At 48.0% G+C, this 19,300-nt stretch overlaps 1 protein-coding gene across 2 annotated transcripts in view; it reads left to right on the forward strand.

The window, feature by feature from the left end:
• The window catches only part of LOC115192771 (dual specificity protein phosphatase 8), a 99,536-nt gene that overhangs the window by 24,662 nt on the left and 55,574 nt on the right, over positions 1-19,300 (forward strand). For both annotated transcript variants that reach the window (XM_029751616.1, XM_029751618.1), the window contains exon 2: positions 6,252-6,390. In XM_029751616.1, coding sequence (XP_029607476.1) covers positions 6,252-6,390 — 139 coding nt within the window. The remainder of the gene's footprint in view (positions 1-6,251; positions 6,391-19,300) is intronic.

The raw sequence follows: 19,300 nt of genomic DNA on the forward strand, positions 1-19,300 counted from the left end.
ACCTGTACTTTATGTTTGTATTCTTATCTTTTCTTATTTCTTAATGCTTCATTGTCGAGTAGGAACCAGCAGTAAACATTTTGTTGGGACGGTGTGTATACCATGTGCATCCTGTACATTCGACTAATAAAATGTGAAACTAGATATGATAATCTGGGAAAGGAAGCATCCTCCTGGTGAGATCACTTGAAGATTAAAGGACAGCCTTTCACTCTGATCATGTACACTGATGTAGACACATATAGTGTTTGTGTGTGTATTTCAATCTGAAGGAAGTATGGTTTGAAGTGACTGAAATGCATCAATTTTGTATGATCTTCTGTGTACAAAAGAACATAATCATTGATGATGTTCTTATTGCCACAGTCTGATTTAATGCCTGGTCTTATCCACTCTGTTGTAATGAGTCCTGCGCTGCTTGTGGGCATTGTAGAGGGAAACAGAAGGGGGAGGAGGTAGTGCTAGGGGGGAGAGAAGGGGAGGGGTAGTGCTAGGGGGAGAGAGAAGGGGAGGGGGGTAGTGGTAGCGGGGAGAGAAGGGGAGCGGGTAGTGGTAGGGGGGAGAGAAGGGGAGGGGGTAGTGGTAGGGGGGAGAGAAGGGGAGGGGGTAGTGGTAGGGGGGAGAGAAGGGGAGGGGGTAGTGGTAGGGGGAGTGATGGCGAGGGGGTAGTGGTAGGGGGAGAGAAGGGGAGGGGGTAGTGGTAGGGGGAGATGGCAGGGTCTCAGTAGGGATTAGGGTGAAGGAGGCACTGTCGACCTTTAATACACAGGTGCAAGCCTGAACATACACGCACACAGACATGCACACACACACTCACACAGACACGTATACTGTACAGTATCAGTGGACTCAGAAAGGTCTAGTGGACTCAGATGGGTTCAGTGGACTCAGATGGGTTCAGTGGACTCAGATGGGTTCAGTGGACTCAGATGGTATAAGTGGACTCAGATGGTATAAGTGGACTCAGATGGTATATGTGGACTCAGATGTGTTCAGCGGACTCAGATGGTATAAGTGGACTCAGATGGGTTCAGTGGACTCAGATGGGTTCAGCGGACTCAGATGGGTTCAGCGGACTGAGATGGGTTCAGCAGACTCATTTGGGTTCAGTGGACTCAGATGGGTATCAGTGGACTCAGAAAGGTCTAGTGGACTCAGATGGGTTCAGTGGACTCAGATGGGTTCAGTGGACTCAGATGGGTTCAGTGGACTCAGATGGTATAAGTGGACTCAGATGGTATAAGTGGACTCAGATGGTATATGTGGACTCAGATGTGTTCAGCGGACTCAGATGGTATAAGTGGACTCAGATGGGTTCAGTGGACTCAGATGGGTTCAGCGGACTCAGATGGGTTCAGCGGACTCAGATGGGTTCAGTGGACTCAGATGGGTTCAGCGGACTCAGATGGGTTCAGCGGACTGAGATGGGTTCAGCAGACTCATTTGGGTTCAGTGGACTCAGATGGGTATCAGTGGACTCAGAAAGGTCTAGTGGACTCAGATGGGTTCAGTGGACTCTTTTGGGTTCAGCGGACTCAGATGGGTTCAGTGGACTCAGATGGGTATCAGTGGACTCATTTGGGTTCACTTGACTCAGATGGGTATCAGTGGACTCAGAAAGGTCTAGTGGACTCAGATGGGTTCAGTGAACTCAGATGGGTATCAGTGGACTGAGATGGGTTCAGTGGACTGAGATGAGTTCAGTGGACTGAGATGGGTTCAGTGGAATCGGATGGGTATCAGTGGACTCAGATGGGTTAATTTGACTCAGTTGGTATCAGTGGACTCAGATGGGTTCAGTGGACTGAGATGGGTTTAGCGGACTCAGATGGTATAAGTGGACTCAGATGGTATAAGTGGACTCAAATCAAATCAAATCAAATTTATATAGCCCTTCGTACATCAGCTGAAATCTCAAAGTGCTGTACAGAAACCCAGCCTAAAACCCCAAACAGCAAGCAATGCATGTGAAAGAAGCACGGTGGCTGGGAAAAACTCCCTAGGAAAAACTCCTGAGAAAGGCCAAAAACCTAGGAAGAAACCTAGAGAGGAACCAGGCTATGAGGGGTGGCCAGTCCTCTTCTGGCTGTGCCGGGTGGATATTATAACAGAACATGGTCAAGATGTTAAAATGTTCGTAAATGACCAGCATGGTCAAATAATAATAATCATAGTAATTGTCGAGGGTGCAACAAGCACGTCCGGTGAAACAGGTCAGGGTTCCGTAGCCGCAGGCAGAACAGTTGAAACTGGAGCAGCAGCATGGCCAGGTGGACTGGGGACAGCAAGGAGTCATCATGCCAGGTAGTCCTGAGGCATGGTCCTAGGGCTCAGGTCCTCCGAGAGAAAGAAAGAAAGAGAGAAGAGAGAATTAGAGAGAGCATATTTACATTCACACAGGACACCGGATAAGACAAGAGAAATACTCCAGATGTAACAGACTGACCCTAGCCCCCCGACACATAAACTACTGCAGCATAAATACTGGAGGCTGAGACAGGAGGGATCAGAAGACACTGTGGCCCCATCCGATGATACCCCCGGACAGGGCCAAACAGGCAGGATATAACCCCACCCACTTTGCCAAAGCACAGCCCCCACACCACTATGTGGACTCAGATGGTATAAGTGGACTCAGATGTGTTCAGCGGACTCAGATGGGTTCAGCGGACTCAGATGGGTTCAGCGGACTGAGATGGGTTCAGTGGAATCGGATGGGTATCAGTGGACTCAGATGGGTTAATTTGACTCAGTTGGTATAAGTGGACTCAGATGGGTTCAGTGGACTCAGATGGGTTCAGCGGACTCAGATGGGTTCAGCGGACTCAGATGGGTTCAGTGGACTCAGATGGGTTCAGCGGACTCAGATGGGTTCAGCGGACTGAGATGGGTTCAGCAGACTCATTTGGGTTCAGTGGACTCAGATGGGTATCAGTGGACTCAGAAAGGTCTAGTGGACTCAGATGGGTTCAGTGGACTCTTTTGGGTTCAGCGGACTCAGATGGGTTCAGTGGACTCAGATGGGTATCAGTGGACTCATTTGGGTTCACTTGACTCAGATGGGTATCAGTGGACTCAGAAAGGTCTAGTGGACTCAGATGGGTTCAGTGAACTCAGATGGGTATCAGTGGACTGAGATGGGTTCAGTGGACTGAGATGAGTTCAGTGGACTGAGATGGGTTCAGTGGAATCGGATGGGTATCAGTGGACTCAGATGGGTTAATTTGACTCAGTTGGTATCAGTGGACTCAGATGGGTTCAGTGGACTGAGATGGGTTTAGCGGACTCAGATGGTATAAGTGGACTCAGATGGTATAAGTGGACTCAAATCAAATCAAATCAAATTTATATAGCCCTTCGTACATCAGCTGAAATCTCAAAGTGCTGTACAGAAACCCAGCCTAAAACCCCAAACAGCAAGCAATGCATGTGAAAGAAGCACGGTGGCTGGGAAAAACTCCCTAGGAAAAACTCCTGAGAAAGGCCAAAAACCTAGGAAGAAACCTAGAGAGGAACCAGGCTATGAGGGGTGGCCAGTCCTCTTCTGGCTGTGCCGGGTGGATATTATAACAGAACATGGTCAAGATGTTAAAATGTTCGTAAATGACCAGCATGGTCAAATAATAATAATCATAGTAATTGTCGAGGGTGCAACAAGCACGTCCGGTGAAACAGGTCAGGGTTCCGTAGCCGCAGGCAGAACAGTTGAAACTGGAGCAGCAGCATGGCCAGGTGGACTGGGGACAGCAAGGAGTCATCATGCCAGGTAGTCCTGAGGCATGGTCCTAGGGCTCAGGTCCTCCGAGAGAAAGAAAGAAAGAGAGAAGAGAGAATTAGAGAGAGCATATTTACATTCACACAGGACACCGGATAAGACAAGAGAAATACTCCAGATGTAACAGACTGACCCTAGCCCCCCGACACATAAACTACTGCAGCATAAATACTGGAGGCTGAGACAGGAGGGATCAGAAGACACTGTGGCCCCATCCGATGATACCCCCGGACAGGGCCAAACAGGCAGGATATAACCCCACCCACTTTGCCAAAGCACAGCCCCCACACCACTATGTGGACTCAGATGGTATAAGTGGACTCAGATGTGTTCAGCGGACTCAGATGGGTTCAGCGGACTCAGATGGGTTCAGCGGACTGAGATGGGTTCAGTGGAATCGGATGGGTATCAGTGGACTCAGATGGGTTAATTTGACTCAGTTGGTATCAGTGGACTCAGATGGGTTCAGTGGACTGAGATGGCATCAGTGGACTCAGATGGGTTCAGCGGACTCAGATGGGTTCAGCGGACTCAGATGGGTTCAGCGGACTCAGATGGTATAAGTGGACTCAGATGTGTTCAGTGGACTCAGATGGTATAAGTGGACTCAGATGGTATAAGTGGACTCAGATGGTATAAGTGGACTCAGATGTGTTCAGTGGACTGCTGTACTGGAGGTTGTGTTTAAACGCAGACTATCTCCCATCTCAGATGGTCACTGACCACACAAAAGTAAAGATGGGGAACAACAGTCTTATACAGGTGTTGTAGATGTGTTAGAAACATGACACATGACATTCTGTACACATCCACCCATTCTGTACACATCCACCCATTCTGTACACATCCACCCGTTCTGTACACATCCACCCATTCTGTACACATCCACCCATTCTGTACACATCCATTTTGTACTCATCCATCCATTTTGTACTCATCCATCCATTCTGTACTCATCCATTCTGTACTCCTCCATCCATTCTGTACTCCTCCATCAATTCTGTACACATCCATCCATTCTGTACTCATCCATCCATTTGGTACTCATTCATCCATTTTGTACTCATCATCCATTTGGTACTCATCCATCCATTCTATACTCATCCATTCTGTACTCATCCATCCATTCTGTACTCATCCATCCATTTTGTACTCATCATCCATTTGGTACTCATCCATCCATTCTGTACTCCTCCATTCTGTACTCCTCCATCCATTCTGTACTCCTCCATTCTGTACTCATCCATCCATTCTGTACTCCTCCATCCATTCTGTACTCCTCCATTCTGTACTCATCCATCCATTCTGTACTCATTTATTCTGTACTCATCCATCCATTCTGTACTCATCCATTTTGCATCACTGGCATTTGCTGACTCAAAAACATGTTTTCACTTTTTCATCATGGGGTATTCTATGCCGATGGGTCAGGAAAAACATGCATCAGTAACCTGTGTGTCTGTCAGCCAAGACACTCTTGTACAACTGCTGTGTAACGTGAAGCACAAACACACACTGACACACACACGTTGGCACACACACAATGACACACACACACTGACACACACACACACACACACACACACACACACACACACACACACTGAGGCACGCGCACAAACACACACTATTGCAGAGTAATAGACTCTTTGATACACACACCCATCCACTGCATGGCTTGAACTGTGTGTACCATCCACACTATAGACCTGTGTGAATACCATGACCCACTGCACTGTAAAGCTCACAGAGAAAGACAAGGGGGCCACTGAGCAGTGAACAGTGTTCTTGGAGGAAGTGTCGTTTTGCCCAACAGCTATAGTGTAGTCTTTATGCTATCTGAAGGACGGAGGGAGCGCATGAAAACAACACGAAGAAAAGGGTTAAAGAACCCCCTTTCAGTGGTGGTTTAGAGCTGCAATGCGATAGGCTAGGCGCTTGTCATGTGACCAAAACCTGCCTGACAACATGGAGGAGCCTGGCTGGCATGTCACACACACAGCATAGACAAACACAGGCGCATGCTCGCATCTCTTCCTCTTTTACAAACACATTGTGACAAAGCATCTACAGCATGCTGATGCATTGAAGGTGCTTGAACTGTCCATTTACACACATGCATTTGGATGGAATGTTTTGTATTTAACAGATAATATGTCAGCATTATTTAGCCGTTATTTACTGTTACAGCATCGATTCCTGGATATCAATGTGAAAATACCTGTCCAGATGGTGTAATACTTTGCTATGTTCCCAAATGTTGTTTCAGTAACCCCATCCACCACCCACCCAACCCCCTCTATATCACATGATTTAAAATGAAGATAAATGTGTGCTTTAATGCAAACAGCATTGCTGTTTTTATCAGTGCAACCTTTTTTACTCATGGGTTATGACAACTTCATATTCCTTTTGCAATAAATGATACTAACCCAAACCTCCATTGACATCTTCTTGCTCACTGGTGTTTCTACAGGTTGAGATGGGCAGGAAACAGGAAGTGGTGGTGTACGACCAGAGTTCCAAAGAGGTGGGGCAACTGTCCAAAGACGGCTTTGTCCACATCCTGCTGGGCAAGCTGGAGGGCACCTTCCATCGAGTCTCCCTGCTCACAGGTAGGCACTTGGTGTGTGTGTGTGTGTGTAATGTGTGTGCGTGTGCGCACGCGCCACCATCCTGGAATCAGTGTTTACAAGCAGATGGTGTTTCACAGCTGATCCAAAGTCAGTTGCTGTGTGTATATTACAATGTGGCCTGCATTGAACAAGTAGGCCTGGTGCAGTGTGCGCTGCTTCTGTTTGGACAGCAGGTATCACTAGTGAGCATCATCTGTAATAGTGTTCATCATTCTTTCACTCACTCATTATATGTTCCACTCACACATTGTTAATAATGCATTTATTTATTATATGACATATTGGTCACTCTGTAGATGGAAGGAATGGGAAAATAGTAATTGTGAACATCTATGAGTTTTGCATTGCAGACCTCTCCAAAGAGTCCCTCACCCCTCTCTCTTTCACTCTCCAAGCCCTTTGAAATTGAGGCTTAAGCTTAAATTCAACTATTAATACCTGTTTTTCAAATCAGCCAGTCTTATTTACCATGCTTAATAGCTTTTTGGTTTTGGCTGGTAAGCACCCTCAGAGTTAGAAAGGAGGCCTGACGTGGGTATTAATCTAGCTCTGAAGAGACTTAATACCTTCTCACTATCTATCTAGGACTGCAGCGCTGCAGAGAGACAGTGGCAGTAAGCACACAGATGCTCACACACACAAACGCAATAATCTCCCTCACTCAGGATTGGGAGAGAGACAGTGTGTATGTGTGTGAGTGTGCATATGTGTGTGTAAAGATGTTTCCTACCCCTGCAAATCTCCAAAAGCATAGTAAGATTAAACTTTCCATGAGTCATTCACACACACACACACACATACACACACAAGTAAGCCTGGAATTTTCCATTTCAGCTTTTTGATGAGGCTACCACCTATCCCTCTTAAAAAAGACCCATCAGCGATTCTCTTCTCAGTCTTTCTGCATCTCCCTCTCTCTCTCTCTCTCTCTCTCTCTCTCTCTGTCTCTCTCTGTCTCACTCTGTCTCTCTCTCTCTCTCTCTCTCTGTGTCTGTCTCTCTCTTTCTCCCGTTCTCTGCTGTTTCCATGACAACAGTGGAAGAGAATATGCTGGAGGATGATTCAACCAATGGGAAAGACTTTTGTTGTGTGGTATCGGGGTCAGTGGTGTTAACAGTAATAGCGGAATAATGTGTGTGTATGTGTCTGCATGCATGCATTCGTGTGTGTGTTTCGGGGTCATGTGCGATAACAGTGGTCTCTGTCTCTATCTGAGCTCCATATTACTGGGTCATAAACAGGACTGGTTGTCTGAGCCAATCCACTACCTGTAAGGATGTCACTTCCTGTTTAGAGTGGCATGTGTGGGCATGCATGTGTGTGTATGAGAGAGAGAGACAGACAGACAGTGTGCCAGCTTCCCTGCTCTTCTGAGGGAATCAGCGCTGGCCGGTTGGCAGGGCGGCATGGAAGTGACGGCCTCAGGGGTCAGAGGTCAATCTGTGCCATCTGACGTCTGGTCATACGTCGTGTGACATTGGTTCTGGCATCTGGTCACACGGGTGTTAATTGCCGTTTTTCACCTAACAGTTATTCTGGTTTAACTGTCTCTGAATACCCAGGAAATACCCCATTCCCCCCCACCCCAGTCTTCAGGGAACGGGGCCTGATTTATGATGTCATTAACTGTGCCGATGACTTCATACCGAGGGATGACTTGATGTGGGCCCAACAGCTCACACACTCACTCACTCACACACACACAATTATAAACGTGTACACACACACACACACAATTATAAACATGTAGACGCATACACACACACAATTATAAACATGTAGACACACATAGCAGCACAGCGCTCCAAGGGAGATAAAGGAAGAGGGACGGCTAGGATAGAGAGATGAAAAGAAAATAAGCCTTTAAATGGGATAGACAGAGTGAATAAAGGAATAATTGCAGCAGTTTGGTCTCGCTGTCTGGGGAGAGCGGATTTACTGCCTAAACTGTAATGTACTCACAGGCATGTTAAATGGAGGATTAAATCACACACGTGCTGCTATGGACACACAGACACACACACACACACACACACACACACACACACACACACACACACACACACACACACACACACACACACACACAGTCCTACCAGGGCCAGTCCAGTCCCCAGTGGGTGGAGCCAGGTTGTTTGTTACAGTGGTTAGTTGACAACAACACTAGAGCATAGCTCTTATCCCATTGTTCTTACGTTAGCATAGCTATCATAGGAGAGAGAGGGGAAAGAGAGAGAGAGAGAGGAAGCCAGAGAGATGTTTTATGAGCAATGCAGGCATGACTATAAAATCAAATCAAATGTTATTTGTCATATGCGCCAAATACTACAGGTGTCCTTACCTTGAAATGCTTACTTACAAGCCCATAATCAACAATGCAGTTGAAGAAATAGAGTTAAGAAAAGATTTACTAAATAAAGTAAAGTAGAGAGAGAAGAAAAGGAGGATGTAGAGGGGGTCATCTAGGGTTAGCAGAGGTAGAGAGATAGACATTAGATGGGGAGAGAGAAAGGTAGGCTCCCACTTTATTTGGATAGTCTGGATAGATGGTCTACAGATAGTTTGTTGATAGTATGACCATCTGTTAATAAGCAACTGCACGTCTAAGGTTACGGTTAGGGTTAGCGTTAGGTTTAGAATAAGAGTTAGGGTTAGTAAACAGTTAGTTGAAATGTTTGTCTGTAGAGCATCTACAGACGAACTATCCAAATAAAGTGTTACCAAAGGAAAAGATGCAGATGATGAGAATGCGCCCTCTGCAGATGAGAGTATGTGAAGAGAGAGAGAGAATAGGAGAGGATGGAGAGAGCGAGAGACAGCGGTGCAGCTTCCGAGTGAGCAAGCTCTGCAGATGTGGAGAGATTAGGTTCAAGGCAGAGATTGGAGATAGAGAGAGAGGTAGAGAGGTAGGGGGAGATGCAGGTGTGAGAGTGTGTGTGTGGTCTTCAGATGTGCAGTGACTGTTTGTAATCTCTCCAAGTGCCATCTGCCTGTTTCTTCTCAGGATTACTAAAGCTACACACCAAAGTGGAAGGGAGAGGGAGGGAGGGAGACTTGTGCCTAGATGCCCTATATTGGCAATGGGGATGGAATGGGAAGTTAAGTCATCAAATCCGTATGCTACTTGCAAGATCCATCCAAAGCGCTGTACGTTGTGTTCAATCATTTCTCCACCTCCACCAATGTGTAGCAATGACATCAGGAATACACAGCAGCCATTTTGAGCCAGAATACTCAGCACACATTAGTGACAGAAAAGGGCAACATCTTATGAGTTCCAACCCAACTTTGCTATTTGTCACGTCCTGACCAGTAAAGGGGTTATTTGTTATTGTGTCACTACTGTAAGTCGCTCTGGATAAGAGCGTCTGCTAAATGACTCAAATGTAAATGTAAATTGTAGTTTGGTCAGGACGTGGCAGGGGTGTTTGTTTTATGTGGTTCGGGGTTTGTTGGGCTATGTGCTTATGTAAGAGGGGTGTTTGTTTTATGTGTTCCGGTTTTTTTTGGTCTATGTTCTATGTAAGTGTATTTCTATGTTAGTTCTAGTCTTTCTATTTCTATGTTTAGTTAATGGGGTTGACCTTCAATTGGAAGCAGCTGCTCCTCGTTGCTTCTGATTGAAGGTCCTATGTATAGGGGTGTTTTTGTAATGGGATTTGTGGGTAGTTGTCTCCTGTTTTGTGTCTATGCACCTAACAGGGCTGTTTTATGTCGTGTGTTGTTTTTGTATATGTCATTTGTTTGTTTTTCCTTCTTTTAAATGTAATAAAGAAGATGAGTATACACATTCCCGCTGCACCTTGGTCCAATCCTTACGACACCCGTTACACTATTTAAATTAAATAAAACGTTATTGGTCACATATACATAGTTAGCAGATGTTATTGCAAGTGTAGTGAAATGCTTGTGCTTTTTGTTCCGACAGTGCAACAATATCTAACACGTAATCTAACAATTCCACAGCAACTACCTAATACACACATATCTAAGTCATTTACCTTTACCTTTATTTTTACCTTTATTTACCCTTATTTATTTAAATGAATGGAATAAGAATATATAGAATACCGTTCGAAACATTGGGGTCACTTCGAAATGTCCTTATTTTTGAAAAATTATTCTCCATTAAAATAACATTAAATTGATCAGAAATACAGTATAGACCATGTTAAGGTTGTAAATGACTATTGTAGCTCAAAATGGCAGATTTTTTATGGAATATCTACGTAGGAGTACAGATGCCCATTATCAGCAACCATCACTCCTGTGTTCCAATGGCACGTTGTGTTAGCTAATCCAAGTTTATCATTTTAAAAGGATAATTGATCATTAGAAAATCCTTTTGCAATTATGTTAGCACAGCTGAAAACTGTTGTTCTGATTAAAGAAGTAATAAAACTGGCCTTCTGTAGACTAGTTGAGTATCTGGAGCATCAGCATTTATGGGTTTGATTACAAGCTCAAAATGGCCAGAAACAAAGTACTTTCTTCTGAAACTCGTCAGTCTATTCTTGTTCTGAGAAATGAAGGTTATTCCATGCGAGAAATTGCCAAGAAACTGAAGATCTCGTACAACGCTGTGTACTACTCCCTTCACAGAACAGCGCAAACTGGCTCTAACCAGAATAGAAAGAGGAGTGGGAGGCCCCAGTGCACAACTGAGCATGAGGACAAGTACATTTGAGAGTCTAGTTTGAGAAACATACGCCTCACAAGTCCTCAACTGGCAGCTTCATTAAATAGTACCCTCAAAACACCAGTCTCAACGTCCACAGAAAAGAGGCAACTCTGGGGGGTGATACTCTTTGAAGAGTTAGGATTTCAGATGTTTTCAGAAGATTTGAAGAGACTCTGCTGTCCTAGCTTCAGGGGGAAGCTGGTTCTATCATTGGTGTGCCAGGACAGAGAAGAGCTTTGACTGCCCCCATAGGGGTCACAGGGCCTAGAGAACGGAGGTGGCAGAAAGAATTACTCGGGTTGGGTTGTAGGGTTTGAGCATAACCTGGAGGTAGGGAGGGGCAGTTCCTCTTGCTGCTCCGTACTCAAGTACCATGTCTTGTAGTGGATGCAAGCTTTGACTGGGAGCCAGTGGAGTGCGTGAAGGAGCAGGGTCACATTGGAGAACTTGGGAAGACTGATCATCAGGCGGGCTGTAGCATTCTGGATGAATTGCAAGGGTTTGATGGCACAGCAGAATGGAGATGACAAGTTCCTGGATTAGGACTGGCGCCGCTTCCTGTGTAAGGTAGGTTCATACTCTACGGATGTTGTAGAGCATGAACCTGCAGGAGGGAGTCACTGCTTTCATGTTTGCAGAGAACGACAGGGTGTTGTCCAGAGTAACGGCAAGATTTTTGCACTCTGTGAGGGTGACACTGTGGAGTTGTCAACCTTGATGGAGAGGTCTTGGAGCGGGCAGGCCTTCCCCGGGAGGAAAAGAAGCTCCGTCTTGTTGAGGTTGAGCTTTAGGTAATGGGCCAACATCTAAGCTGAGATATCTGCCAGACACGCAGAGATGCATGTCGCCACCTGGGTGTCAGAAGGGGGAAGGAGAAAAGTAGTTGAGAGTCCCTGAGGGACACCAGTAGTGAGATTACGTGGTGCGGACACAGATCCTCTCCACATCATCTGGTAGGAGTGGCCTGTCAGGTAAGAGTGTGCAGAGCCTGAGATGCCCAGGCCTGAGAGGGTGGAGAGGAGGATCTGATGGTTCACGGTAGAGGTCGGCCGATTATGATTTTTCAATGCCAATACCAATTATTGGAGGACCAAAAAGGCCGATACCGATTAATCGGCTGATTTTTATTTATTTGTAATAATGACAATTACAACAATACTGAATGAACACTTTTATTTTAACTTAATATAATACATCAATAAAATCAATTTAGCCTCAAATAAATAATGAAACATGTTCAATTGGTTTAAATAATGCAAAAACAAAGTGTTGGAGAAGAAAGTAAAAGTGCAATATGTGCCATGTAAAAAAAGCTAACATTTAAGTTCCTTGCTCAGAACATGAGAACATATGAAAGCTGGTGGTTCCTTTTAACATGAGTCTTCAATATTCCCAGGTAAGTAGTTTTAGGTTGTAGTTATTATAGGACTATTTCTCTCTATACCATTTGTATTTCATATACCTTTGACAATTGGATGTTCTTATAGGCACTTTAGTATTGCCAGTGTAACAGTATAGCTTCCGTCCCTCTCCTCGCCCCTACCTGGGCTCGAACCAGGAACACATCGAAAACAGCCACCCTCGAGGCATCGTTATCCATTGCTCCACAAATGCCGCGCCCCTTGCAGAGCAAGGGGAACAACCACTTCAAGGTCTCAGAGCTAGTGCCGTCACCGATTGAAACGCTATTAGCGCATACCCCGCTAACTAGCTAGCCATTTCACATCAGTTACACCAGCCTAATCTCGGGAGTTGATAGGCTTGAAGTCATAAACAGCTCAATGCTTGATGCACAACGAAGAGCTGCTGGCAAACGCACGAAAGTGCTGTTTGAATAAATGCTTACGAGCCTGCTGCTGCCTACCACCACTCAGTCAGACTGCTCTATCAAATATCAAATCATAGACTTAATTATAACATAATAACACACAGAAATACGAGCCTTAGGTCATTAATATGGTCAAATCCAGAAACGATCAATTCGAAAACAGTCTAAATATTGCTGTTACATTGTACAACCTTCAATGTTATGTCATAATTATGTACAAATTAATTACGGTCTTTGTTAGGAATAAATGGTCTTCACACAGTTCACAACAAGCCAGGCGGCCCCAACTGCTGCATATACCCTGACTGCTTGCACGGAACGCAAGAGAAGTGACACAATTTCCCAAGTTAAAAGAAAGTCATGTTAGCAGGCAATATTAACTAAATATGTAAGTTTAAAAAAATATGCTTGTGTATTGATTTTAAGAAAGGCATTGATGTTTATGGTTAGGTACACATTGGTGCAACGACAGTGCTTTTTTTCACGAATGAGCTTGTTAAATCATCACCCGTTTGGAGAAGTAGGCTGTGATTCGATGAGAAATTAACAGGCACCGCATCGATTATATGCAACGCAGGACACGCTAGATAAACTAGTAATATCAACCATGTGTAGTTAACTAGTGATTATGTTAAGATTGATTGTTTTTTATAAGATAAGTTTAATGCTAGCTAGCAACTTACCTTGGCTTCTTGCTGCACTTGCGTAACAGGTAGTCAGCGTGCCATGCAGGCTCCTCGTGGAGTGCAATGTATGGCAGGTGGCTAGAGTGTTGGACTAGTAACTGGAAGGTTGCAAGATCGAATCCCCGAGCTGACAAGGTACAAATCTGTCGTTCTGCCCCTGAACAAGGCAGTTAACCCACTGTTCCTAGGCCGTCATTGAAAATAAGAATGTGTTCTTAACTGACTTGCCTTGTTAAATGAAGGTAACATTATAATTAAATCGTCCACAATCGGTGTCCAAAAATGCAGATTACCGATTGTTATGAAAACTTGAAATCGGCCCTAATTAATCGTCCATTCCGATTAATCTGTCGACCTCTAGTTCACGGTGTTGAAGGCACTAGATAGATCTAGGAGGATGAGTACAGAGGAGAGAAGTCTCGGTTGACTGATCCGCCTTAAAGCCTGACTGGTTAGGGTCAAGAAGATTGTTCTGAGAGAGATAGCGAGAGAGTTGGTCAGAGTTCGCTCAAGTGTTTTGGAAAGAAAAGAAGGGATACCGGTCTGTAGTCTTTGACTTCAGAGGGGTCGAGTGTTGGTTTCTTGAGGAGGGGAGCAACTTTGAACATTTTGAAGTCAGAGGGGCAGCCAGTGTTCAGGAATGAGTTGATGCGGGAAGTGAGAAATGGGTAAGGTCTCCAGAGATGGTCTGGAGAAGGGAGGAGGGGATGGGGTTGAGTGGGCAGGTTGTCGGGTGGCCGAACCTCACTAGTCACAGGATTTCATCTGGAGAGAGAGGGGAGAAAGAGGTCAAGGCGTAGGGTAGTTCTGTGTGAGTGGTACCAGTACACTCAATAGGCTGAGTGAATGAGGAGCGGATGTCATCAACCTTCTTTTCAAAGTGGCTGACAAAGTCGTCAGCAGAGAGGGAAGGGGAGGGGTGGAGGATTAAGGAGGTATTGTGCAGCCTGCTGGTATTGTGCAGCTTCTGCTCAGAGCTCTGAACAGGCCTGGCGGGATGGCTGCAATGCTAACATGCTAACAGTTAACAGGCCTGGAGATGGCAGTAATGCTGACATGCTAACAACTAACAGGCCTAGGGTAATGGCTGTAATGATAACAGTTAACAGGCCTGGGGTAATGGCTGAAAAGCTAACATGCTAACTCTGAGTCTCAGACTGCCTGTCAGTCTGTCAGCCTGATGAAGAAACATAAACACATCATAATAGGGAGACATTAGGAGATGAAAGAGACCGCTCACACCACACACACACACACACACACACAACTCACACACACACACACACACACACACACACACACACACACACACACACACACACACACACACACACACACACACACACACACACACACACACACACACACACTGTCACGAATCCCAACGAAGGTGGCTCCCCTGCCTGCTCGGGCGGCGCTCGGCGGTCGTCGTCGCCGACCTACTAGCCGCCGCTGATCCTTTTTTCCTTTTCGTTTGGTATGTCTTATTGTTTGCACCTGTTCCTCATTTGGTTTATTGATTTTGGTTATTTAAGCCTGGTTAACCCGCCCAGTGTTGTGCGGGATTATTTAGCGTCAGGTTGTGTTTTTTGCATTTGGATGTGCTGGCGATCTACTACTATTATCTTATATTCATGCTATGCACCTGTTCTGGGCAATTTGCATTTTTTCCACGCCGGTTGTGTTGGCGTCGTTTGTGTTGTGTTTTATTTAATAAACACAAAGTTCCTTACCTCTGCTCTCTGCGCCTGACTCCTACCACCACTCCTAGCAACTCATGACAGAATCCCGCACCAGCTATGGAGTCAGCAGGAGCAGCCTCCCCTCCTCTCCCATCGATGGAGGAACGGGTCCTTCACCATACCACCATCCTCCACCGAATCGGCTCAGCGATGGAGCAGATGATGGAAAGGATGGACCGATGGGAGAGGAGTGGCCTCCCTACCGCATCCCCAGCCCCAAATCCCCCTCCACCATCTACCCCTCCACCGACGTCCGGACCCGGAGCCCTACGCCTGGCTCTCCCCAGGGAGTACGATGGAGCGGCGGCTGGGTGCCAGGGGTTCCTGCTACAGTTGGATTTGTACCTGGCTACCGTTCATCCAACTCCCTCGGGAGAGGAGAGCGTAAGCGTCCTCGTCTCCTGCTTAACGGGACGTGCCCTGGAGTGGGCCAACGCAGTGTGGTATGGTCCAGACTCGGCAAGGGATCATTACCCCGAGTTCACCAGCCGTTTCCGGGCCGTGTTCGACCACCCAGCTGAAGGCCGGGCGGCGGGTGAACGGCTGTTCCACCTGCGTCAGGAGACGAGGAGCGCACAGGACTTTGCTCTGGAGTTCCGGACCTTGGCTGCTGGAGCGGGGTGGAACGACAGGGCCCTGATGGACCACTATAGGTGTAGCCTCCGGGAAGACGTCCGCCGTGAGCTAGCCTGTCGGGACACTACTCTGTCATTGGATGAACTGATCGACATGTCCATTCGTCTTGACAATCTGCTGGCTGCGCGCGGGCGTCCAGACGGGGTCCTGTTGGTTCCACCTCCAGGTCCTCCAGCTCCCATTCCTATGGAGCTAGGGGGGGCCGCGTCCAGGGGAACCGGAGGAGGAGGCTCCCCTTGTCCCCAGTGTGGTCGGAGAGGACACACTACCGACCGGTGCTGGGGGAGCTCCTCTGGGAATCGGGATGGCAGGCGGAGCACTCCTCGTCCATCTCAGGTGAGTAAGCACCAACCTCACCCAGAGCCCCCTGTTGGTCACATGTTCGTTTTAGTAACTTTCCCCTTGTTTTCTCCCTCTTTCCAGCATAAGGCGCTAGTCGATTCAGGCGCAGCTGGAAACTTTATGGATCGTGGGCTCGCATTAAGGCTAGGGATTCCCCTGGTATCGTTGGACCAACCTTTCCCCGTGCACTCCTTAGATAGCCGACCATTAGGGTCAGGACTGGTCAGGGAGGCCACGGTGCCACTGGACATGGTAACGCAGGGGGATCATGGAGAACGGATTAGTCTCTTCCTCATTGATTCTCCTGCGTTTCCAGTGGTGCTGGGGATTCCCTGGCTGGCCAATCACAATCCCAATATTTCGTGGAGACAGGGGGTTCTCAGAGGGTGGTCAGAGGAGTGCTCAGGCAGGTGTAAGGGAGTTTCCATCGGTGCGACGACGGTGGAGAGTCCAGACCAGGTTTCCACAGTGCGCATTCCCTCAGAATATGCCGATTTGGCTATCGCCTTCTGTAAAAAGAGGGCGACCCGATTACCACCTCATCGACGAGGGGATTGCGTGATAAATCTCCAGGTAAACGCTGCACTTCCCAGGAGTCATGTGTACCCATTGTCACAAGAGGAGACGTTGGCTATGGAGACATATGTCACGGAATCTCTGAGACAGGGGTATATACGGCCCTCCATGTCACCCGTCTCCTCGAGTTTCTTTTTCGTGAAGAAAAAAGATGGAGGTTTGCGCCCGTGCATTGATTATAGAGGTCTAAATTCCATCACAGTAGGGTTCAGTTACCCACTACCTCTCATCGCTACGGCGGTGGAATCATTTCACGGCGCGCGGTTTTTCACGAAACTGGACCTCAGGAGCGCTTACAATCTGGTGCGTATCCGGGGAGGAGACGAGTGGAAAACCGCATTCAGTACCACATCGGGCCACTATGAGTACCTCGTCATGCCGTACGGGTTAAAGAATGCTCCAGCCGTCTTTCAATCCTTTGTTGACGAGATTCTCAGGGACCTGCACGGGCAGGGGGTGGTGGTGTATATTGACGACATCTTGATTTATTCCGCCACCCGCGCCGCGCATGTCTCCCTGGTGCGCAAGGTGCTTGGACGACTGCTGGAGAATGACCTGTACGTCAAGGCTGAGAAATGTGAGTTTTTCAAACGAGCCGTTTCCTTCCTAGGGTATCGCATTTCCACCTCGGGGGTGGTGATGGAGGATGACCGCGTTAAAGCCGTGCGTAATTGGCCGACTCCGACCACGGTAAAGGAGGTGCAGCGGTTTTTAGGGTTTGCCAATTACTACCGGAGGTTTATCCGGGGCTTTGGTCAAGTTGCGGCTCCCATTACCTCACTGCTGAAGGGGGGTCCGGCGCGCTTGCGCTGGTCAACAGAGGCGAACAGAGCGTTCAGTCGCTTGAAGGAGCTGTTTACCGTTGCTCCAGTGCTGGCTCATCCGGATCCCTCTTTGGCATTCATAGTGGAGGTGGACGCGTCCGAGACTGGGGTGGGGGCCGTGCTATCACAGCGCTCGGGCACGCCACCCAAACTCCGCCCGTGCGCTTTCTTTTCTAGGAAGCTGGGGCCGGCGGAGCAGAACTATGACGTGGGGGACAGGGAGTTGTTAGCTGTGGTCAAGGCTCTGAAGGTGTGGAGACATTGGCTTGAGGGGGCTAGGCACCCTTTCCTCATCTGGACTGACCACCGTAATCTCGAGTACATCCGGGCAGCTAGGAGACTGAATCCGCGTCAGGCCAGGTGGGCCATGTTCTTTACCCGTTTCCGGTTCACGATCTCCTATCGGCCAGGTTCACAGAACACGAAGGCCGACGCACTGTCCCGCCTATATGACACCGAGGAGAGGGCCATCGATCCGGCTCCCATTCTTCCGGCGTCGTGTTTGGTAGCTCCGGTGGTATGGGAGCTGGACGCGGAGATCGAGCGGGCGTTACGGTCGGAACCTGCACCATCGCAGTGTCCGGCAGGTGTTCAGTACGTACCGCTTGGTCTCCGTGATCGATTGATTCGATGGGCCCATAATCTCCCCTCTTCGGGTCACCCTGGGATTGAGAGGACAGTGCGGAACCTGAGGGGGAAATACTGGTGGCCCACCTTGGGTAAAGACGTGCGGTTCTATGTTTCCTCCTGCTCGGTGTGCGCTCAGAGCAAGGCTCCTCGACACCTGCCTAGAGGGAAATTACACCCCCTCCCCGTTCCACAGCGGCCGTGGTCACACTTGTCAGTGGACTTCCTCACTGACCTTCCCGTATCTCAGGGGAACACCACTATCCTGGTCGTTGTGGATCGGTTCTCGAAGTCCTGTCGTCTCATCCCGTTGCCCGGTCTCCCTACGGCTCTGCAGACTGCGGAGGCACTGTTTACCCATGTCTTCCGGCACTACGGGGTGCCCGAGGACATCGTTTCTGATCGGGGTCCCCAGTTCACGTCCAGAGTTTGGAGGGCGTTCATGGAACGTTTGGGGGTCTCGGTCAGCCTGACCTCGGGTTTCCACCCCGAGAGTAATGGGCAGGTTGAGAGGGTGAACCAAGAGGTGGGTAGGTTTCTAAGGACGTATTGCCAGGACCGGCCCAGAGAATGGGCGAGATACGTGCCATGGGCAGAAATAGCCCAAAATTCTCTGCGGCACTCATCTACCAACATGTCACCGTTCCAGTGCGTGTTGGGCTACCAGCCGGTCCTGGCTCCATGGCACCGGAGCCAGACCGAGGCTCCTGCGGTGGAGGATTGGGTACAGCGCTCGAAGGACACATGGAGAGCCGTCAAGGACGCACTCACCAAGGCGAGTGGACGGCAAAAGAAGAGCGCTGACCAGCACCGCAGTGAGACCCCTGTGTTTGCACCGGGGGATCGAGTCTGGCTCTCGGCTAGAAACCTGCCCCTCCGCTTGCCCTGCCGGAAGCTGGGTCCGCAGTGTGTAGGGCCGTTTAAAGTCCTGAGGAGGATAAACGAGG

The sequence above is a fragment of the Salmo trutta genome, chromosome 4 (assembly GCF_901001165.1).
Source record: "Salmo trutta chromosome 4, fSalTru1.1, whole genome shotgun sequence".
In the NCBI taxonomy this organism is placed as follows: Eukaryota; Metazoa; Chordata; class Actinopteri; order Salmoniformes; family Salmonidae; genus Salmo; species Salmo trutta.